Source organism: Athene noctua, chromosome 13 (assembly GCF_965140245.1).
Source record: "Athene noctua chromosome 13, bAthNoc1.hap1.1, whole genome shotgun sequence".
NCBI classification, from domain to species: Eukaryota; Metazoa; Chordata; class Aves; order Strigiformes; family Strigidae; genus Athene; species Athene noctua.
In genome coordinates this window covers 5846160-5869632 of record NC_134049.1, presented here as the reverse complement: position 1 = coordinate 5869632, position 23473 = coordinate 5846160, and the positions used below count along the sequence as shown (strand labels likewise).

The 23473-nt window shown below is 36.9% G+C and overlaps 2 protein-coding genes across 8 annotated transcripts in view; one reads left to right on the top strand and one right to left on the bottom strand.

Moving 5' to 3' along the window:
- SAXO2 (stabilizer of axonemal microtubules 2) overlaps window positions 1–6140 on the top strand; it is a 10187-nt gene extending 4047 nt beyond the window's left edge. The window contains exons 2-4 of the mRNA XM_074917636.1: window positions 1772–1951; window positions 3185–3387; window positions 4981–6140. Of these exons, the coding sequence (XP_074773737.1) occupies window positions 1772–1951; window positions 3185–3387; window positions 4981–5963 (1366 nt within the window). The 3' untranslated portion in view covers window positions 5964–6140. The remainder of the gene's footprint in view (window positions 1–1771; window positions 1952–3184; window positions 3388–4980) is intronic.
- A 3140-nt stretch (window positions 6141–9280) lies between these two features.
- Window positions 9281–23473, bottom strand: part of ADAMTSL3 (ADAMTS like 3) — a 189421-nt gene continuing 175228 nt past the window's right edge. For 4 of the 7 annotated variants that reach the window (XM_074917213.1, XM_074917214.1, XM_074917217.1 and 1 more), the window contains 8 exons: window positions 22694–22876; window positions 20547–20666; window positions 19562–19774; window positions 17161–17344; window positions 14463–14667; window positions 13496–13605; window positions 11782–11996; window positions 9281–11259 (listed from right to left, as the gene is read on the bottom strand). In XM_074917213.1, coding sequence (XP_074773314.1) covers window positions 11150–11259; window positions 11782–11996; window positions 13496–13605; window positions 14463–14667; window positions 17161–17344; window positions 19562–19774; window positions 20547–20666; window positions 22694–22876 — 1340 coding nt within the window. In that variant the 3' untranslated portion in view covers window positions 9281–11149. Of the gene's footprint in view, window positions 11288–11781; window positions 11997–13495; window positions 13606–14462; window positions 14668–17160; window positions 17345–19561; window positions 19775–20546; window positions 20667–22693; window positions 22877–23473 lie in introns of all 7 variants that reach the window. The other 3 variants (XM_074917215.1, XM_074917216.1, XM_074917218.1) reach the window with 3 other exon arrangements.

The following is a 23473-nucleotide window of genomic DNA, read 5'->3' as shown; positions in this document are numbered from 1 at the left end:
TTGTAGATTAACATTGTTTGTTTCAAACTCCTTTGAACTGTATGCCCAAAATATGTGAATAACATTATATAATTTGATACTCTATATTTCAACTAGATTTCAAAATTCAATGGTTTTAGCTTCTGCTTAGCTGTTACTTTTAGATACTACATGACACAGCATACGCTGTTTATACTTACTGAAAAAATTATTACTAAGATGGTAACTGAATTTTATTAAGAATGTAGTAGCAGGTAAGCACCGTGCTGAGAAATAGCACACACTCACCTCCTTATTTTACTAGCTTTTCTGTTTCCCTCGTTCTTTTTTCCCTTCCCTGCTATGTTCTGAATAGGTCTCTCAGTGGCTACTTGACTACCCGTTGACTGAAAAGGAGTGAGCACCTAGACTTTGAAAGGATCTGGCTGCTTCTGAGACAGGGCTACTTCATTTCACATTTATTGAACTACTGAGCTGGCAAAGTCAGGCAGCCCAAACTAATACCAGCTTTAGGGATCTCCAGTTCCAGATAACTTCTTTTAGTGTTTTTTTTTAATTTTACTTTTCCCAGCAGGAGTTCTTCATGTCTGTTTCTGTATTCTGTTTTACCTTGCTTTAATTTATTTTTTTCCTTTTTGGTATTCTGTGCTAGCTAAATTTCTCTGCAGACCTTTGGACAATTCCCTCGGTTTTTAGCCTCCTGAAACTTGAATTTATTTGTACCCAGTAAGAGCTGTACACTTTTACCTATATTGTTCTTTAGTTATTTTTGCTTTTCAAGACTCATTTATTAAAAATACCTATTTCTTATTTCCCTTTGCTTATATCTGAACCAGTATTGCAAGCTGTCACACACAGGTGGAAGGAACATCTTTCATTATATATCTCCTTAAAGAAGAGATTAAATAATCACATAGGCCAAAATAAAATTTTGAAGCTATGCTTGAAACAAACTACTAGAGCTGTGTGCGTTATGCAAATTGGAATGAATATCACAAGATTTTCAAAGCAATATAGAAAATAACATGTACATTATAATTTCATGTTTAGTTCACACAAAACGACAAGGTATAAGTAATAAATTAAGTCATGATATACCTCAACACCTTTTAACACAATGGTGTCATTAAAATAGGCATCAAGTCAAGCAGGTGTAATGGAAATAAAACCTTATAAGAAAAAGAGATGTCATTACTTCTAAACAACCATAGTTTTTGGCTAGAGAATTTAGTCCTTGAAAAAGAGTTGAAAATTCAGAAATGGCCTGCAGAGCACTAGAAGTGCAGATGAGATTTCACACCACTAAAATTTTAATCAAAAAGGGTTAATCAAGAGTTGTAGTGAGAATAGGTGAGTAGATGCATGGAAATAAAAAGACAAGTGATGAGGGAAAATAATAAAAAAGAGACGATACGAGAGAAGAAATGAAGCATAGTTAGTTATTTTTACTAATAAGACGAGTAATATCAGTAAAGATTCAAGAGAGGAAAGTGCAGCTGGGTGGTAGCATCATGTAGAGGACTGAGATCAACTCTATCCATCCTTTGTATTCTGTACTAAGGAGTAACTCGCATGCTGATATCATTTATTACTGTATTAGTATACTGGGCTCTGGCACCTATGCCATCAGCACAGTATTTCATGTTTTTATCAGTCAGAAAAGATTTTAAACACAAGCTACTGACATTGTTCAATCTTTGCCATTTGTTATTCAGTCCCGGTAGATAGGGTATGGGTTTTCCCCCTTAACTGAAACTATTCAAAATGATCTCATCTGATGTGTTTTACCCAGGCGCCATCGCTGCCCTCATAAACCCACAAGGATTTATGATAATGGACAACAGCCGTGCCTCACAACAGAGTATGTGGAAAAATATCCCAAGTATAGCAACATCTCTCCTCCCTGGAGCCTTAAGCCGAAACAAGAGTACCAAGCGCATCGTGGGAAAATGGAAGGAATAACAACATTTAAGTAAACATTTTGAAGCAATGTGTTTTACAATTACTCTATAAAGTTTCTCATACTTTCTCTTTTAAGGGGGAGAGGAGTCTGAAAATTGTACTGCAATACTTTTCAATATGCAATCATTGCATCATTCACACTTTCAGCATATTTAGAAGTATGAATTTTGAGCGTAGAAATACATTTACCACAAAAAAAGTAATAAAAAATAGCGAAGCATGCATACAACAAGATTTGCATTCTTTACAACATCCTTTAACCTGTAAAGGGAAACTAAAATTTTTGTCCTTGTTTTCAGCCTGTTCTGGAAATCTAGGCCTCATCAAGCCTGAAAAAGCTGGCAAGCTGGGGAACTGTCTGTAATACATGTGTGGAATCTGAGATACTGGGAACATGAAACCTTAAGAAAAAGGAACAGAGATTTTTTTGTTCAGACAGGTCTAAATTATGAGGAGTTTGAAGAAAGCCAACTATAAAGGGGTTCAGCAGGTCTGTCCTGTCAGTGCACAGACTCTGATGTTAAACTTACAAAATTAAAGAACATCTTTCCAAGAATTAGAAGACATCACTCATTCATTATTAATAATGCGACAGGAGTATAAACCTTCACTTTTTCCATTATTGTTTTTCTTTTAAGCTACAAGAGGAACAGGCGAAATTTCTCAGTGTATAAAAAAAACCCCAACAAACCAACAAATGGGACATACCTAGAAAGGCCAAATGCCATTCTGCAAGATTGGTTGTGTACTGCATATACTGTTTAAGCACCTACATATGTTCTATACACCCTCTTAATGTAACGTGACCATATAAAAACAATGAAATGCTGTTTCTGATTATACTCCATCCTCCTCATGCAATTATAAATGCTGCCACTTGTAGTAGTTTGATCTTTGCTCTGTTTCTGCCTTCTGGATCATTTCTTTGTAAAATTACAGCAACTTTTTCTAGTCTCCTTTCAGATATTTTAAAGAATATTTTTAAACTGGTAATGAGAGTCAGAGTGTTGAGAAAGTTGCTTCACCATCTACCTTTGAATAAAGGCTGTATCATGCATCAGAGACCTTAGATTTATGTACTATATGGTTTTCTTTCCTTCTTGCTATCCCTCTAACATATGACATCAGATTGATTTTTCTGAGTAAACGTAAGTCATTGTTTTTCTGTATAATGGAAAAATGACAAAAGTGACTCCATCAGAAAAAAGTTTTTTAACCAGTGTTTCCTTTTTCCCCACTTCAGATCTGATTATTTACCATATGATATTGTGAAACGACCTTTTTGGGTACAAGAAGAACATAAACCAAAGACGGGAAAGATAGAACTGGGAACCACATACCAGAGAGATTATAATGCTCATAAAATACAACCAGTGACATTAGTAAGACCCCTAGAGAGAAAACACACTACAGGAGGAAAATTGGATACCATACCAACCTATCAAGGTAATAATACATGCCACCTTTAGAAAGAGAAATAACCAGGATGAAGGTAGTATTCTGAATTATCTATATTAGAAGCTGGATTTCTTAGTTTGGGCCAGAAAGTAAAGACATACTAGAAAGCAGGTGATAATGCCTTAAGATGTTCAGCACTCCAGTTGTTTAGAGGTAACATTTATTGGTTCTAAACAAAAAGCCTTTTCTAAGGTTTTCTTGGCTAGGAGGAGAAATTCTAACATACACCTGGTTAGTCTGTCTCAGGCAAAAGTTGGTTGTAATTGAAGTGCCAATATATGTTTCAGATAGTTTTAGCTCATGTAACATGTTTTACCACAGAGTAGGTCAAAGTTGACTTTATATTTCTGGTTTATGTACTGTACAGTATGATCTGTTTTGACACAAATTATTCTATTATGATGGTCAGCACAAAGGCACTTTTAAGTCATTTTGGCAAGTGACCTTGATATACCAGTAGAAAATTTTATACATAAAATGTGTTACTAAATTTGTTACATCTATTGCATTGTAGTCCCAGTTGTAGAAATAAATTATGAGATATGATCTACTAGAGTGATGAAAATCAAGATGTTCCTCATTATGAGAGCCAGTGGTATTGAAAAAATAGTTGAAATAACGAGAATCAGATATGGCTGTTAAAACAGGAGGTTAGAATGCTTGGTGCAAAATGAGCAGAGGAGAGAGTGCAGTGAGAGAAAGTTGGAAAGATAAAACTAGGGAAAAAAGGCTCTTCAAAAAAAGCCAGTTATATTTGAATAGCTTCTTTAAGCTTAGAAATGCACTTATATTAATACATTCTATTTATATTTATTAATTGTAAATAAATTATGAAGAAATTTAAATATTTCTATTTAGCTGACGTGTGAGTGTAAGTTAGGAAATAATTTAGCCTACTCTCAGCATTCAAGTAAGACACCTTGCAATGGCTTCATTTAAAATGCATGATAGCAGTCCAAGAGAGAGCATCAAGGAGTGAAAAAACACTGAAGCTGAAGGAAGTACAGTGATTGCAAGACAACAAATTGATTTCAATTGCCTCTGAAGAAGTTTAGACTGGACAGTAAGTTTTTTAACTGTAGAAAAACAGTCTGTTAGTAAAAAAATCCAGAAGCAAAGAAAAAAAAAATCCTAACAAGCTTTAAGCTGATGTAATGTTGATATGGAAATTAAGAGAGAGAATTCTTCCAATCAGTAGTGAACATGACCCATTGACCTGTAAGGTTCCTTTCAGCCATCTATATTTGCATAAACTTCTAGGTAAAACGTAAGATATTGTACATAAAACCTGGATATGGCTATTTTCTGTACAGAACACATGCTAAATATGTACATACAACATCTTCCTTGAGGAAATAGTCCAAACAGGGTATTACATACAATTCTTTTGTCTGTTTTTATCACACCAATAATAGAAGACAGTTTTGTGATACCGCAAACAGGCAGATAACATTATCATTCTCACTTACATCAATTTTCTTTGGTTTGTGAGATTTAATACCAGAAGAATTTGGCTTCATTTTAAAGGAATGGTCTTGAGTAATAGCACTTTTATGGTGAAATTTTGTTTTTGCTTTAAAGATGACTATAGGTCATGGGAAGTTCAAAGAAGGGAAGCTAGTAAGGTGGAGCACATGTACCACCCCCCTACAGAGAAATTTGGAAATCCTACTACATTTCAAGATGACTTTGTTCCTAGGGAACTGATTCCCAGACAAAGTTTTAAGCCTCCACGTGTAGCCAAGCTTTCAGATGTGCCTTTTGATAGTGCTACTAGTCATCGCACTTCTTACATTGCTCATCAACTGGAACCAAAATTCGTAAGATCAAAAGAAGAGTACAAGCCAAGCAACCAACCCTTTGAAGATCTCACAACCCACCGGAATGATTTTAAAGGGCTACCTGGGCAACTTGCAAAAAGCTGCAAGCCTGAAAATGCAAAAGTTGGGTCCAGTGCTCAATTTAATGGAGTCACTGAATTCCAGGATCGTTTCCAGCCATGGTTGGTGTCCTTGCCCGAGGTCCGCAAAACAAAAGAGTACGTTCCACCTCCAGGCAACATGGATTTTAACTCCATGAGCCATCTTGATTACATTAAGCACGAGATTTCTCCTGCTGTCCCCATAAGACCTATTTCTAATAGAAGAACCACCAATGCCCCTTTTCAAGGGACTACTACTACAAAAGAAGACTTTAAAGCTTGGAGCATCTGTCGGCAAGAGACTACTAAGAAGCAACAGGAAATTCCAAACCCCACGGGCAAGTTTTATGATTTAACTACGTTCAAGTCTCATTACATACCCCATCAGATCATTCCAGTTCAAAGTTTCAAACCTGTATGTGCTGTAGTTCCTAATTCAGCTCCCTTTCAAGATGAAACGATCTATCGCACAGAATATACTCCAAAGAAACAAGATATCTGCCCAGCAAATTATCCATCTCCTCCAGGTTATGTCTATGTAAACACAGATTCTCATGGTCACAAATTCTTCCGCCAGCTTACTCCAGAATTTTCCAAGTCCAATAGTAATCCTATTCCAAAGGAAGTAGCTGTTGTGTCATAATACTTAAATGCATTATTTCAAGCACCCCGGTAAAATAATTTGAATCCTTCTTGTTGTTTCTTTGAATAACACTGAAAGCAAATTAAATAATGCAAAGTCTGCTTTTGAAAGCATTGTAACTAACAGCTTGAAGAAAATCAAAGCGAAGCCAGAAGTTTATTACAAGACTAAGAAAGATTTGCCAGTTTTCCTAAGAATAATGCATTTCACATGGCATCTATTCTTTTTTTGATCGTGCATTCTCGTTTTCTTGACTTCACAGATTTCATTATGGTCTATCTCAAGCATATGTATTGTACATTTAATCTTTTAATTTTCTGCATCTGCAAATCAAATAATTGTATTTGTGACACAGCAAGTATCTTATGATCACAACTTTCTGTTCATAGTAAGCAAATCATGCTATAATAATTAAATAATTAGCCCATCAGTCCAGTCTCTTCAATACTTTGAGTAATCTGATAAGGTTTTTTCCTTTGTGTTTTGCTGCCCAAACCATGAGATAGTATTCCATGATACCTAGGCATCTCTAAAAACCTGGTTTTATCTTTACTCATCATTACTCTTCCTTCATTCCATTCTGATGAGAGTATAAAGGTCACACTACAATTTCTGATAGCAATTAACAAGAAGTAACCTTGTTCTTTTTCTGTACACATGCTTGAAATCACTCAGACATAAAGGGCAGGTCATTAAACTGCTTCCTAATTTCTTTAATAGTGCTTTTTCAGCCTTACTTCCAAAGGAAAAAAAGCTGATGCAAAGCTAAGTGTGTGTTCTCCCCACCCAAGTAATGTTTAAACCCAGTGTGCAAATTCAACCAAATTTCACAAAGAGATTTCAACAATGATCGTTTTTCGAGTTGCAAGGTAGATGGTGAGGAAACAGAGAGAATCAGGGCTCAAAAAGTTAACATCCATCCACCACAGTTTTTGCTATCTGATTTTTAAAGCTAAACAGCCTGTTATCACGGCCAAAGCTCACTGCAGAGGCAGTCTGAAGGGCAAAATGGCAGAGAACTAAATGTGTATATGGAGATAACAGAAAACAGTGTAAACTCTGTTAAAAAAAAATTATCAGCCAAGATGCAGAAATCTCTAGACAGCCTGGCTTCAGTCTGCCTGCTCTCCAAAGAATTGCTTGTTACAAACACACAAACCCCAAATTTTTATAAAATTGTACATGCAATGATTATGCTTCTGTGTGAAAGACTTAGTACTTTCTTCATGTATCTTTACCTGATTTGGGGAAATCAAGGTGAACAGATTTCAGTCCTATTATGTTCATGATTTAAGCAAGTCCCAATAAATAGTTCCATGATCAACAGTATTATCTTCTATCACAGTACTCCAGTATGATTTTTTTTCAGTATTGCATATCTAGTATTCATTGGTATAGAGCAGTTACTTGGGTTCTGAAGAAATACGTGTTCATACCTCATAAACCACCAATAAAAGGATTAAGATCAATGATGGAAATGTGTTGAAAGCAGCAACTGGATTGTAGGCAAGGAAGAAAGCTGAACTGAATATATAGGCTGTGCGTAAAAGCACTGCATGAGGGAGCTCCAGACATTATTAGAGCATCAGTTACTTTCAGGTAACTTTTGCCTTTATACTGTGTTTTTGTAACATGACTTACTCTGTTAATGAAACAATTCAATTAAACTTTTCTCTCTAAAGATTATTCACGTCCCCTGCTGGTAAAGACATATTTTGGACTGGGAGTGAACAAGGATAATGTTGAGATATCCTAAAAGCAGGACAGAAAAACAAAACAAAAACAAAACACCAATTCACAGGCAACCTTCTGTACCACAGAAGAAAACAAAGTACAAACACCCTTTTCTTTATGAAACTTGAGTCATTGTCTGGCAACAACTAAGGAAACAAAGTCAAAACTTCACATAAGTTACACCTACCCAAGTCCATATCCTATACACATGCTTGGTCCCTGATGAGAAGTTTACAGAAGCTCCTAATATCCTCCAGCTCTCTTTTCTAGGGAGGAAGAAAACCCATTGAGAAAGGCTATCTGAATCCTTGACGTTACGTGTGCCTGCATGTTCTGCTGAAAACAGCTCCTCCTCTGGGTCTGTGAGTGAGCCCAGATGCTTTTTTGGAATTTTCACAGCTGTTTTTTTAGTTCTTAAGTCACTTCCCCCCCACTTAAGTTATGGAAAGTCATTTGCTGCCACCTACCAGCACAGTACAAAAATTTGTGAGAGGAAGTGGAGGGCATATTCAGATATATTTAACAGTTCCTGTGCAGATGTGTTCGAAGACTTTTTTAGGGTGGAGGGGGTGTATTCCCCTTCAGTTTGCCCTTAATGTTTTCCTCTAAGTTAATAGTGAAAGAGAGAAGCTTTTATTACGTTACAGTTGAAAGAGCCACACCCTACTGATTGTGCTTCCAGGAAAAGCATCAAATAATATTATAAACCTTCAGACAGTATTCAATATTTGAGGTCAACTTTTTCATAAGCAACATATTATTGACATGCAGACAAAATGAATAGCAGGCTGGAAAACTAGTATTTCTCAAAATAACAGCTGTTAAAAAAGCATTTTATGATGTCATGTTAAACCAGGTTGTAGAAGCAGAAACGTTACTCATGGATTCAATGGCTACTCTAAAAGTGTTTTTCATGCACCATGCCATACAGCATGATCCACAGAACTGCTGTACATTTTTTTTTTTTTTTTAAAGACTGCACAGAAAGAATACATTGCTGACACAGGAGGAAAATTAAAGACCCACGCACCTCTGCCAAGGTTACCCTCTAGGATAACTCTGAAATACCACCATTTCATTACTAGACATTTATTTTCAGTTTAATACATTTTTTAAGGCTTTATGAAGCTCTTGTTTCTAAAGAGTATTACACATATTGGGTATTCTGAAACTTTTTTTCCTGTAGATACTTTCACTACCCACTAAATATAAAACATAGAGCTGTTCTTTTGGATCTAAAGGAACCCTTCTTAGTGCAGTACATGAAGGCCTGGCTAAGAAATTAAACTTAATTCCACCTTTATACAGAATCCTGATTCTAGATTACAGTGAGTCAGATCTGATTTATTTGGATTTTGGCAAATTCTCTTCTCCACTTTTTCTGCCAGGTTACATCTATGTTGCCTCTTAATAGCACTGCAAAGCAGACTGTAATGAAGCTGAGAATCTGTCTGATAAGCTGTCAAAAATAAGAACTAAGCTTTGAAAAAAATCTCAGAATTACGGACATAGTTGATAAAATAACACTTGGAATGAAATCATAGCTACCATGAAAATCACAGTAATAAACAATCTCTGGGTAATCAGTGTTGAATAATCAAACTAGACTTTATTTCAGAAATACCAAAACTACGTTGAAGAAAGCTAAAATCTTCAGTTACTGGAGAAGCAATAAAATAATCTACAGAGGAATGTCATGCCAATTGCAATAACAAACATTTACAGCACTGCTTCTGTATAGCATGCATACTTAATCAAAGACAAAATTAAAGCAACAAAAAAAGCTATGTGTTAACATTTGAAAACTTTATATATAAAGGAAAAACATGAATAAGAAATTTTGGTAATAAGAAAAAATATATGTCCAAAAATCTTTATTAAACACTGTACAAAACAAAATATTGCACTTTTAAATCAGACAATAAATATCTACAAAAGTATCTTACAAATGTTTTCTTTTAATTTAAAAAAAAACTGCTTAAACAATCAAGACCCATTGCTGATTAAAAAGGTAATGATCAGGAATATCCTCTCCTTGCAGTCAGCCTTGGACATAATAGTCCACATTAAACATTTTCTATACAGTAGTGCTAATCTAATTTTCAGTGATGCAAACCCATTGTGCAGGAATGCTGTTTCTAAAACTGTTCTTACAGCATACCCACTAATTAGCATGTAACGTAGCTCAGTAATGTAACACAAAATCCAGGTCAGTACAAGCATTCAGGCCTCCAATAGGTGCAGTAGTTTGGAAACTACAAAACTACAAAACCATGTACGTGGTGCCTCCTGTGGAGGGTCTCTCTGTTTACAGCCCTAGTGAGACAATCTGCAACATGGGAAACAGTTTACCTGGGAATATCATCCTCAGAATTTATCAGCTTGCAAAAGACTCAAATGGTTAATGGTCATGATGAAAAGTCATCGTGATGGAAAACTGCTCAAAACAGATTTCTTGCACTTGTCTATCTTCATAATTAATAATTATTCCTTGGACATTTTTCCCCATTAAAAGGGGGAGAAAAAGAATTTATTCAAGACAGCAAATCTGACAGCCACATTTGGCCAGTTATTGGCTCCCCATTTGACTTGATGTGCAAGAGAACAGTGCTCACAAATGTTTCATTCACAGCTCTGACAAAGAAGCCTTGTGTGTAATTTAAAATCAGTAGAAAAGTCTAATCATGCCAGAACTTCAATTGTACTTCAGTGACTGGAGAAGAAGAATAGAAACAATGGAAAATGACACCTCATTTATTCAAAACAGATCTACAGCTGTTTTGAAAATTGTACTAGCATCTACAATTTCTTCTACTGCATACACATAAATACAAGCATGAAAAATTGAATGTACTTCTGTGTATCCATCTGACAGCTAGTATCAGTAAAACGTATCCTGTGAGATCAGCCCTTAAGCTCAAGCTGTTTATGAAAATGAAGTTGCTGGTCAAAAAATTTACAGCCACAAGCCACAGCTTCTATAAATTTAAAAATTGTGTTCAATTTGATAAAACAATAAAAACAAAACCTAGGGGTCAGTAATTGCTGCATTCCAAAATTTTTCAAAGGGTTTTATGACTTTTTCTCCTCAGTTAAGGACAGTAAGCACTACCTGGTGCTTTTAGATAACGCTTTTCCCCCCTCATAAAATTATAATGCGATGGCCTGTAAAATTTTACAGATGATGTGCCATGATATTATCTTTCTAATCCAGACACAAAAATGTTTAAAACATTAAAAGTTCCATTGCAAAGAGTGGATAATAAAAGTTCCCAGAAGAAATACCCTGTCCAGCATATCAATCTGCAGTACTGTTTTTTCATTAGCCCCACGTTTCCATTTAACTGTTATGACTAATGTCTTATTTACAAGTATATACTTTGAGCAGGCTAGTTTAATGAACCTCTCTTCTCATCTCTTCACTGCAGCATCATGAACTTTCCATAGAAGAGTTACATTTCTTGACATGATTGACAACATCTTTGTTTGTAGGTGTCTATCAAGCATAACTTTAGTTGCTTTACAAATGTACAGTAGTGAGTTGTATCCTTGCACTCGCCTTCTGAAAAATATATTTAAACATTAAAAGGCTTTATAATGGACAAAAGATAAATAGTAGAACTTATCATCGTAATTGTAAACAACTGATGGATTCCTGGTTGGTTTGTCATTATTTAACTACGCATTTCTGGCAGCAGTGGATTCAAAGCTAAACTAGGTCACAAGTAAGAGGTGTGACTTCACTGCATTCATTTACCTATTGTCTGTTTCAGAAAACTACCCCATCTTTCAGGAATGAACAGCTTGGAGACATGAGTCACAACTGGCACGGTCATGTAGGGAAATGTGCATAAAACAACTTCCTAAATATCCTGTTTCTAAAAGTGCTTTTGAGGCTTTAATATCAAACTGGCCTACTCAGAGAAAAATAACCCCGGGATTATGAAGTGCTCCTTGGAGAGGATAGTTTTACCTTTGATGTACAATCAAATGTTTGCAGAATCATTAGTGTACAACTGTGAGTCATTTCTAATATAACTGCTACAAACTATTACTATGCTCATATAAATAAACATTTACATACTGCCACAGGATGTGACACTGCAGTGTTGCCAGGTCACTGGTCTCTTCCTCCATCCACAATACTGATCAGCCACAGGTTTGTTACTCTTTCTGTGTACACAGTACACTCGTCTGGACTGAAATCCACTCCCACAGTCCACACTGCAAGGCCTCCACGGGCCTGTCCTCCAATAGACATCACATGCCTCTGAAGAACAGTTTCTTCTGACAGGAGACCTGTGGAGGAAAATAAATGGCAGTTACATTTTTACTTTTGTGCTAAACACTTATTCACAGAATGACAGAACCCATGTTGGAAAGGCCTTCTGGAGACTGATTAGTCCACACCCCCTGCTCACAGCACAATAAACTAGACCAGGTCACTCAAGACCATCTCCGTTTGTGTTTTGAGTATCTCCAAGGATGGAGGCTCCACAACCTCTCTGGCCAACCTGTTCCAGTGTTTGAGAACCCTCAGAGTAAAAAAATTCTTAGATGTAAGTTGAATTTCCTGTATTTCATTTTGTGATCATTCATCATGCCTCACTCATGAGGAAACAAAAGACAAGGCCTTTAAGCCAATTCCTTAATCCTGGAATAGAAAAGATGTTTTCCCTTTAGGAAAACTTAACTGACCCTGAAATGTTGCACACTGGATGCTGCAAGTCCTTTGTGCATAACCTCCCTCCTGAACACAAGTAATATTTCCATGCTGACACTGAACCGCCTCGAGCATGTGAAGCTGCCAAAGTGAAATCCTTGCTCTTAGTAGTAAACGGCAGCTTCACCACGTACTTCAGCAGAGCCAAAATTTAATTGTGTGCGCAGCAAAAACGCTTTAAAATGCTCACCGTTCAGGAGCACTTCTGTAGCAAGAAATAGGAAGAGCTGGGTTCAGTCCTCTAGAAACACGGTAACGATTCCCAGGTATGTACTTGTTACCCATTTATCCCATGCTCTTCATTGCCCTGCCTAGACATTTGGTCTGGAACAAAGTTTTGTGGCCCCAAGCCCTTGGGTTAGTTTTGTCTTTAAATCACTCTTTTTGAGATTATGGTGTTTCACAGAGACTGCCATCCACTCGTGCCATAGCATAGCCCCAAGTGAATCTGCTGGTTGATTCCATGGAGGTGTAAAGCCTGCACTTTTCATATTGAAAGGAGCTGATTAAAGACAGTAAAAGAAATTAAGAGATCTTGCAAAGAATGTGGACCTTGAAGTAAGTCACACCTTCTCAATCATTCAGTTTTTACATACCTCAACAGTACCTACTAAGAGGCAGAACGAGATCTGTCTCTGTGGAGAAGCACATCTTATGTCAGTAATCATCAACTAGTAAACCAATATACATGGTCCACAACATAAGGCCCAGGAAAACTCTTATTTTAGAAAATCTGGGCAGCAGTAGGCCAGAATAAAAAGTAATATCAGAAGAGACCTAGTTCAGCAGTAATAAAAAAAAAAAGTTATGACAGATGACTCCAATTTCTACTTTCTTTTGGGGAATCAAGATTCTCTCAATTTCTACCTTTGCCATTAGCACAGTGGAAGACACTGATCAAACCCATCACCCTCCTTGGGTTCCTGAATTCAGTGTGTACAAAGGGTTGACTGTTACCACCTCCTTCCCTTGTGTTTGATACATAGGAATTTGCACATTTATACTGCACTGACAATCCTGTATCTTTAATTTGATCATCTAAAGAATCTAACTAGTAGTGCTTCAAACTGTGTACCTCTTTCTTTCATCACAAGAAGAGTTTGGCACCAAAGATCCATTACGAAGTTGACATATAAAGTGACGATGCTGTAAACCTACAGGGCGGCCTACACAGTGACCGGAACACTAAAGAGAGAGAAAAGGGTGAGAGAAAAGAAAAACAATCAGGTTAATAACAACAGAATTACCCCTCTATGTAGTTACCCGGTTACACAACCCAGTCACAATTCTTGATCTGTATTTCTCCATCTTCAACCCTATCACGCCTCAGGTTGGATAAATCCTGGATATTCTGGATTCTCTGTGTGCAATTTTGTCAAGATACTGACTTTCCTACCTATTCATAAAGCTAAATCCATTGTCTATTCTCTCATCATTTCACATCTCTAGTGCTACAACATTCCTTCTGTAGTTCTGACAATCACAAACTTGCCTTGCTAGTATCTGTATCAGGAATGCAGTAACAGTAATTTTTTTAATTCGTTACTTTGCTCATTGAATAGTAAATACTCTTTTAATAATTATAAAAATCATAGCAATATGAACACAAGTTTACTACACAAAGAAAGAAAATATGAGAAAGCAGAGTTCTGTGTATTAAATATTACTGCAACTGCTTTTGAAGCACATTCATACATCTTTGGGGACTTCACAAGTACAGCTATGCAAACTGTGTTCTCATAAGACTGCTATAAAAGCAATATACTAGCTTAAAAAATTGAATACATAGGAATGGACTAGCTTATGAAATACACTGAAATTAATACTCTGATTACGGATCAGGTCTTCAACAAATAAAATTAGCTCAGACATCACAAAATGAAAAAACCACAGGATTTGTAATTCACTGGTTTGAAAGGTAATTACAACTAGTGCCACATAGCTCTTCCTTTGTGCAACAGAGTAGACGTTCAGCCAGTGGTGTGATGACACCAATACACTTTTATAATATCAGGAGTTTCCAGACAAACTCTGTCACTTACCTGTCCTTTTGTCTGTATTGTCCCCACCGTACAGGAATGACCCATACAGGGTTTCCTTCCCACAGGACGATCTCTGTGTGTACAAGCAGCTGGCAGCAGTGTCAGCACACTGCCGTTGGCTTTTACTTGTTGACAAGTTACTTGTCGATAGTGAAATCCGTTGCCACAAGATGCAGAACACTCAGACCATGGACTAGTTGCCCACCTACAGGATACAGAGACAAATTTATAGCAACTATGCAAGCACTGCAAACTGGCCGGGAGTTAGCAGCAATCTGTTTGCAAATAAAAATCAAGAGAACCTGTCCTTGCAATTTTCAGATGAAAGAAAAGGTAGAATCAGCTTTTTCAGTTGTTTATCAAGATCTCAAATTCGGTGAACTGATGACTTCTAAGATAACCGACTCAATATATGCTAACAGAAGTTACACTGCTTGTTACCCAAAAGGTTATACTCGGTAAACCCTGTAGACCCTGCTGGATTTAACATTTCTGAATGAAGAACAGTGTACTTTTCCATAACCTATAAATGAACTGTTCTGATTTACTACTAAGGCAACAGGTGTCATAACTAATCCAACTTTATTACATCAAGATCTTGCTAGATAATGGCTCAAGCTGAACATGTTATTTATTGATTAGAAGTTGCAAAGATTTCATCTGTCTTGGCAGACAGGAACAATACTAGAGAAACAGCAGGTGGTAATACAATTTATTTGACTCAATCTTTTCATAAATCTAAGCTAGAAATACAGAATGGGGCTTTATGTGTAGCACAATTGTGATAACAGGAAAAATATTCTATTGTCTGTAGCAATTATTTCATTTTCTTGCAGTCAAGCAGTTTATATCCATTCAGGGACAATTAATCTTTTACACTCTGGACCCTTGTCTTTAAGCTCAAGTACTTTTGCAAACATTTGGTGCAGCGCACGAACAGCAAGTCAGCAAAGCCTTAATTTGGCAAACACTTAAAGCACAAGTTAAGTACATGCTTAAACCCTTATATTTGCTTAACTGTACTTCTATGCTGTGCTGGAGAGAAGTGATTAAACACACGCAAAACACTTTGAATAATAAGGGCCCATGACACTGACTGTACATCTAAAGCCTTTAATTCTACGGATACTTTCTGAAGAGTTGCCTTGGGATCAGAAGATCGTGCAGAAATCAGTAAGCGGGGAAAGGGAGAGGGAAGACTGAACATTTTGCACTTCAATCCCAGGGAAGGGGGAGAGGTTACAAGCACTAGGAACCAGACACAGGACTATTTCCAGGCATCTGGGATGCTCTTCCTATACAGGAACTGCAGAATACTTACATAAAAGCAAACCAATTTGTACGTTAGCAGAGATGCATAATTCAAGGTCGAGTTAATTACACACAATTCCCTTCCACTGGTAAATACATAAAGCTAAATTAAAAGCAAAACCTAAGCATTTTAATAAGAGAGAATTTAGGTGCCAGTCTGTTTAGCTGTGTGAAACAACACATTGGTTTTTGTGCTGAATAGTCTGGGTTCAGCGATAATCGGATGATTGGTAAGTCATGCACCAAAAAGGCACGACCTTGCTCAGGGGAGCACCAGGCCCCGTGGTATCCTCCTCTCTGTCATCTGCTCTCAATGGCTGGATTTTAAGAGGGAAACCTGCAACTGTGTCTGTGTGTTTCAAACAGTTCTATTTCAGTATTTTTCCACTGGCAAAGAGTTTGCTTGTTATGGGCTGGCTAGAGTTCAGACTCACAATTTAAGATGATCTGTTTTTTTGGCTGCTAATAATGAAATATAAACAAATTTCTCCTGATATTTATCTGTTGCTATGTTTTCCGTATTTAGAACAGAGTTTAGAACATACTGGCAAGACACGCTCCCCCAATGTCAGTTAAGGTCTTAACACTTCTCTCCGAACATTTTCCAGTGAGGGACAACTCCAAAATGAGTGCATGACTTCTCATCCCTCACAGATTTTTACTTTGCTGACAGCGATGGCCAACGCTTTTAAGCAACGGAAAGCACTTGTTTTGAGGACTCCTCTGGGATTTCCTGCTAAAAACCTAGAGGAACGCCTTGTTGAGCTGGAATGCTCAGTGCAACTCAAGAAGTCTAGAGGTAAGGTTTTGGCTTTTGGAATCAGATGCGGTGGTATACTTGCCTGTGATGTAAAGATTTTCTGCCCCAAGATCACAAGGTATCCCAGCTGATCCAGCAAGAGAACTGGCAGGGAAGGACATGGAAGGAGCATAAATAACACCGTGGTGAGGGGCATTAGGGACAAATGAGGCATTCCACAGTAAACAGCCTACTCGGAGCTCTGCTGGCATGGGACGAGAGGAGGTGAACACAGAGTATTCTGGCTGCTCGAAACATGAGGAGTTTTCCCTCTGTGCATTGGCACAGATTCCACAAAACTAGCACATCACAATGTCTCAGAGAGACCTCCAGCTTAGCTTTTCAGGTCTCAGTGTCGTGGCAGCAAGAACTTGCTGCAGCAGCACAGAGACTTGCACACATCTCATCTCTTCATTTGCACCAAGCATTCCCCTACTCGCTTGTGACCCATTTTCATATCTCTCGTGCTTTATTCAGGATGAAAGAAACCCCACATTTCAGAGTATGAACACAGAAACATTTTCAGGAGGTTGTGAATGCATTTTAATACACATAGAGCACATGGCAATAGAGTAGAAAGGAGTTTACCTGGCAGGGCAGTCATCTGTGTTGCATGACTGGTAAGTAATCACTGGTTTTTGCAGCTCTCTGCATAACGATTCATTTACTTTCTGTTTCTCTGCATTCATGCACTGTAGTCTTCTGGAGCGGGTTCCTGAATTCCCACAGCTAGCAGAGCAAGTACTCCACTCAGCATATTCCCACTTATAATCTAAAAAATGCAATTGGAAGTAGTGTGAGACAGGCACTATACAGTGTAACCGTGTCACATTTTAATTGGTTTGGCAGCATATTCTGTAAACTAGATACATACTGCGTCCTCTGTAGAAAAACAAATAAATATTCCAGCACTGTGAAAAGGGACCATAAGCCAAAGTAGAATTTAGTCCTACTCAACTTCCCCTCAAGTTCAGCCCTTCTATAAAAGCATGAAGTTCTCCAGAAGGCAAATGGGATCAGCATATGTGCACATGAAGGGCAGAACCTGGCTCACAGTAGGAACTGATGAACTTCTTTTAAAACTTTCATAACGTTTTTATACAATGAGCATTAAAAAGAGGAAACTGTAAATCAGGCTCTCTACGTTTCCTGCTGTTCTACAGTAAGTTTATTCTGAAGAAAACTCATCTTACTCCAGACAGTTCACATAATTTCAGGATTTAAGAGAATCCTGTACTAAACTATAGAAAAGTATTTAATGCATAAATAATTTGCCACTGAGGCATCTGGCAAGATGAAAAAGGAATTTGTTTTAAAGAGCGTTTTATATTAAAAACCGATCACCTCTAACAATTACTACCTTTATATTTAGTCACAATTCCACACTTACTCATTCCCCCCTCAATTTTTTTTTTTTTGACACTTGGTAAAAGATGAAGTACTATGCAATGTTGACAGATTTTTATGTGATCACAGAAGGAGTCAGATTTTTCTGTAATAACTAAGAATAATTGATAGCTACCAGCTGTGTCCACAGGTTCACTCTTCCAGCACATAATGAATTCTTTAACTTATTGTTTTTCAATGTTTCGTTATTACTTCTGGGTTTCTTAAAATAATACAAAAGGGCCTTTTTCAAAGTAGAAATAGTTAAATTTACTGACTGCAACCATGATGGAGAGACTGTATTGTTTGTTTAACTAGGATGATACAGCTCAGAAGTGCCCTCAATATGCCTACTGTGCAAAAACCACCAAAGGAGATTTTGCAGTCTTACAAAGGTATGGGTATTTCAGTGATGAAACATTTACACAAGCATCAATCAGAGTTAATGCTCACAACTAGAAAACGGAATCTCCCCAAAACCCTGGCCAGCCTGACTAGAAAGGGTATTGGGCAACCAAAAGGCAGTGCAGCTAAAGGCTACAGGTGGATGGTTCAATACCTGGCTAGACCTGTTCAGAAATTCTAACGGTAATGAGATCTATGCTAGGACCAAGGCCTGGATATCATCTTTGATAAACTCAATTAGGCTATTTCCTGATTCAGTTCATTAATATTTTCATTTACTTTTGATTTTAAAAATAAATAGTTTGATCAGAGATACCTTTCAGTAAAATGACTTTGTAAATGTAACTGATTCCACAACCCCATGCAGACCAGAGCCATTCTCACCCATGAAATTAATCCACTGGCAAACACTGAGAATATACTTTTATATACAGATCTGATCTTGCTGCTTGAGTCCTCTGCACATAAACCGTAAGTCAAATCATATTGATAGGTTAGGAGATAAATCACATGCAAAAACTTCCAATTTCAACAGATACTTCTTTTTAAACCTGATTTGCAGTCCCTGGGTATTGACTGGTTAGAGGGGTTTTTTTTAAATTGTCTATAGAGTTTGGTGCTCTGCTGCCAGACTCTTAGTAGGATTTAAGTCTTGAAAGGTTCTTGAAAACCTAATATTGAAATGAGAGCGCAGTGTGCCCTAAGTACACCGATATGTTTAAATGTGGCTACAATAAGGTGGCTACCATCTGATGCTGGAATATGACAATTATATTAAAATTATTTTTATCATAATTATTTCCAAAGATGAACTGAAAGTCACTTTTGTTTCAGTTTTGTGGGCTATCATGGAAGCCATTGCTGTGATTTGTTGAAAGGGGAGTTGAGAAAACCTGCCTGATTTAAAACTGTTTAAGCAGTAAGACACTGAATCAGGCAACATTCAGCTTCTCAGCTACACAGGTAAGAAATGAGAACCTCCACGTGATATCTGGATATACATTAACACCCATATCCCACTTTAATTACAGACATTGTCTATTGACTTCAATGGGACTATTCACATATGTGGAGTTAAAACATGTATTTATGAATGACTTTCTATATATAAAAGCAGGTTAGGTTTCAGGAAAGCCTTTACAGAGTGAAAGAAAATATTTTTTAAATGTAAGAATTTGTCATATAATTTTCAACAAACCTTCCTTCTTGACATTTACCCAAACTGACATTAGTTTTGCACTAGTTGAAGTCCAACATTGGAATTGTCCAGCAAATTGACCAGAGTTGGTGTTCACCTCTAGGATACGACCCCCTGCCAGGGTTTGGTATTCCAAGGTCTTAACTTCCTCAATTGGACTATGTCCAAAAAGCCAGTGAACTGTATTTCTGTAACTGGGCAGCACCGGGCAACCTAAAAATCAACAGCATTTTAGCAGATTTTTCTAAACACATTGAAATGTTTGTGAATACATATGTATGATTGTGTGATTTTACGTAAAAGACCTTAGCATACCAGTCTAAATAAAAACAAGAGTATGTATAAATTCACTGGAGTCCAAGCTATGGCCCAAAATCCTGACTGCCCCTTGAGGGTCATCAGCTGTGTAAGCTGATGTACACTTACCAAAGTTTTTTTATATTTTTCCTTTCATTAAGTTCTTACAAACTTAATTTCTATATGAACAAAGGGGGTGTGGAGAACAATTATTTAAATGGAACAAAGATTTTTATCACAGACTCTACAATAAGCAAGTAGGTTTGTAATGGAAAGGAGTCAAACACATTAAATGAAATTGCTGCATTTTCACTCCACAGGAACAAGTAGGGATGGAAACAGAGGTATTCATTTAGACAGAAAAATAAAAAAACAGTTCTAAAGCCCACCTGAATCCCCTCCCATCATTTTCAATTGAAACTCAAAGAGAAATTATGCAGCTTTAGTCTCATGGTGAGTCTTAGATGGTACTTAAAGGGTTGTCATCTGAAAACATTTTTTTAAAAGCTGAATCAAAAAATAATTATGTGTCTTACTCTGAGGCTCCCTCCCTGACGACAGAAAGCTGAGATACGGTTAGGAAATCCAGAACGTCACCAAACCTGGACTCTTGGGAATTACACTCATTTTCTCCATTTTAATGAAATGAATAAATAATTTAAATGACAAAGCAGAAAAGACAACATACCTATTCTTAGTGGATCTCCAGGTACCACACTGACATTTGTACCAATTCCAGATGCCATTAGGACGCGCTTTCTTCTGCTTCCCTTTGATAACAGAGTGTTATTCTCTGTAAATCTTTGATCTGTAACACATTGCACAAAATCTTTTCGCAGCAAGAATTAAATCATAATGCTAAAAAAAAAAATTCTATCAAAACATCCACCATGCTAGTTATGAAGCAGAAGGATAATAGCGCTTGGGATTTCTTTAGGATCAACTTCATTTATGCAGTTAAATTGTCTGCCTAGCAAATATGCTTCAGTTATGTCAACAGGGAAACACAGAAATTATTTATAATGTTTATGGAAGTTTCTAAATTAATCAAATTTACTGAATTTATTAGAAAAATAAGCCTGTAACACTTAGTGTAAAAAGAAGATTTACAGGACATATGATGTATTTCCTGTTTCTCACAACAATGTTATTTATTATTTCATTAGCAGTCATTCAAAAACAGAAATTTCAAGAAAAATAATTATCTCGGTGGAATCAGGCCAATTCCTCTGTTCCATTAGATGGAATTATGACAAAGTGCTACAACAGCAAAAAGAAGAAAATCTTTTAAAATCTCATTATGCCTAGAGATAGCATAATGTATGCAAAATTATATGCCTATCACTATAGCAACTCCTCCTTTTTATCATATGCCAGACAGAATAACTGCCAAAATTGTGGGCAATCTGTCAGTAACACACAGTTCTTGCCACTTAGTCAACATTTCTGTTTTAATGAATGTGCATGGTATCTATGATTCTCCTTCTAGAAGGGTTTAAATCTTTTGTTATATTCTAACTTTTGCGGGTCATTTTACATTGGTTCAGCATTTTTCCTCAGTGTGCAATGTCCATACAAAGCCTCCTGCTTGTCTATGTCAACACTGGGACAAAAATGTCTCCACAGAACCACAGTGAGGCCAGTCCCATACAGGCAAAAGGTTAGTTGCCTGGACAGTCCTTAGGAACTTTTATTAGAAAGGCTGCACAGATTTTGCTCTGCTGCTTGACTGCCTCAGGTCAGGCAGTAAATGCTGTAGTGAAGTCCAAAAGGCTGACACGATGTTGCTTTAGACAACACTGAGACAGTGCAATCTCTAAGTCCTGACACCATAAATCCTCCCGTTTCATTGCAGTTTTGCACAGCCAAAAAAAAATTGCAGTATTTGGCCCTTTTCTATCCACTCAAGATTTATTTAAACTCCTGTCATGTGACCAGGAATAGAAATGAAGTTCAGACTCTTTTGATCAATCTTCCCAGTCACATCATTATAATAATATTCCTCTCTGGAACTTCTGAAGTTTTGATGCACTCCAGGAAAACTGAAATCAAGAGGGAGCTTCAGTCTACACCCATCCTCACATGGAGACTCCTATTATGTCTTTGGTACATCTTCTTTGGCCAAGAGATCCAAACATCTATAAACTGCCCTACACATGTGTGCCTAAGAAAGCAAGCTTTGTAGCAGCACTGGCCATGTATAACTGCATTGTACTTTGTACAGCAAAATAGCGAGAAAGTTAATCTCTAGAGCTGAATGATCCATTTATTGGAGCTATTTGCAAGGCATGATTGTATTATACAGTATTACATTATTAATCTACTTACAATAGAGTTTTTCTTTACATTTTCTATTCTGAGAGTTAGTAGTTCATATTCAGAATTTTTTGTTTTCCATGGCCCTATGTTTTATTGGCCTCTATAATTAAAAAACAAACCCCAAACCAGCCTTTGCTTTCACTTCACTGTATTTCCCCACAGATTTTCTAAATAACTCAAGCCTGCCCCATTTCCCTAGACAAAAGCACTAGGAACAACATAATGACAGTGGATTTAATTTTCTAATGTGTCTGCTGGTTTAAGGGCTGATATTTGTTGCCTGGAAGCAAGGAGATGGAAAAACTTTTGAAGAAGCCACAAGTGAAACCATCTTACCTAGATCCACTATTACAGGAAACACAAAATAGAGAACAGATCTCAGGGAGTCAGATGCAATCAAAAATTCCAAGTTCATAATAAAGTGTTAAATATCCCCCCAACTATTTTATTGGCTAAACTTCATAATCCAAGTGGGTCACTGTTGTTAACAATAAGGAATTCTCATTTAGCACTCACCAGTTAAGTGGAGGACAGACACAGATTCAGCTTTTCCGAGAGCGTTGGTTGCTCTGCAAGTGTATGTCCCTGCATCTTCATAGGAAACATTCCTCAGAAATAAAGAGCCATTCAAAACCAAGAAAGAATTGATTTGTAGAACGTCCTTCTTCTTAAACCATGTTACATTTGGTTCGGGAACACCTTTAAAATGCAAATAATTAAAACGTTTATTGTGAGAGATAAGCCATAGGTTTTATATTATTGCTACCATAACACACAAGAATCAGAAGTTCCTTTGTCATTTTTCACCTGTAATGTAAACTAAAGTAACAACATTGCAGCAAGACAAGTACTTTTTCCACTCACAACAAAACTTTCCAGTTGTGAGCCCTGTTAATAATTCAGCTTTCCACTAAGATTAAAGGTTAAGCACTGTAAGGCAAACTCACAGAACAGCTTTAAAACCTGCTACCAGTGCTACAAAAGCAACATGCTCATGTGTCTTGCTACTGAAAGATGTGAGACCATTAACCCCAATCAAGAACAAGTGACAAAGATCTGCACAGCATCTTTTCATACCACCTGCATCCCAGAATATATGAAGAAATGATTATTCAATTTCTAATTAAAAATAAAGAAAAAAAAAAGAAATGGAGGCAAAATATTTCTCTTGAAGAAAAAAAAGGATATATTTATCGATTAGATTAGGAAATGCATCTGGCCAATTTCTGCTAAAAAGCTTCTGAAAAATTCTCCAAGTTGCAGATGACATATATACAACTTGCAAGAAAAGGAGCA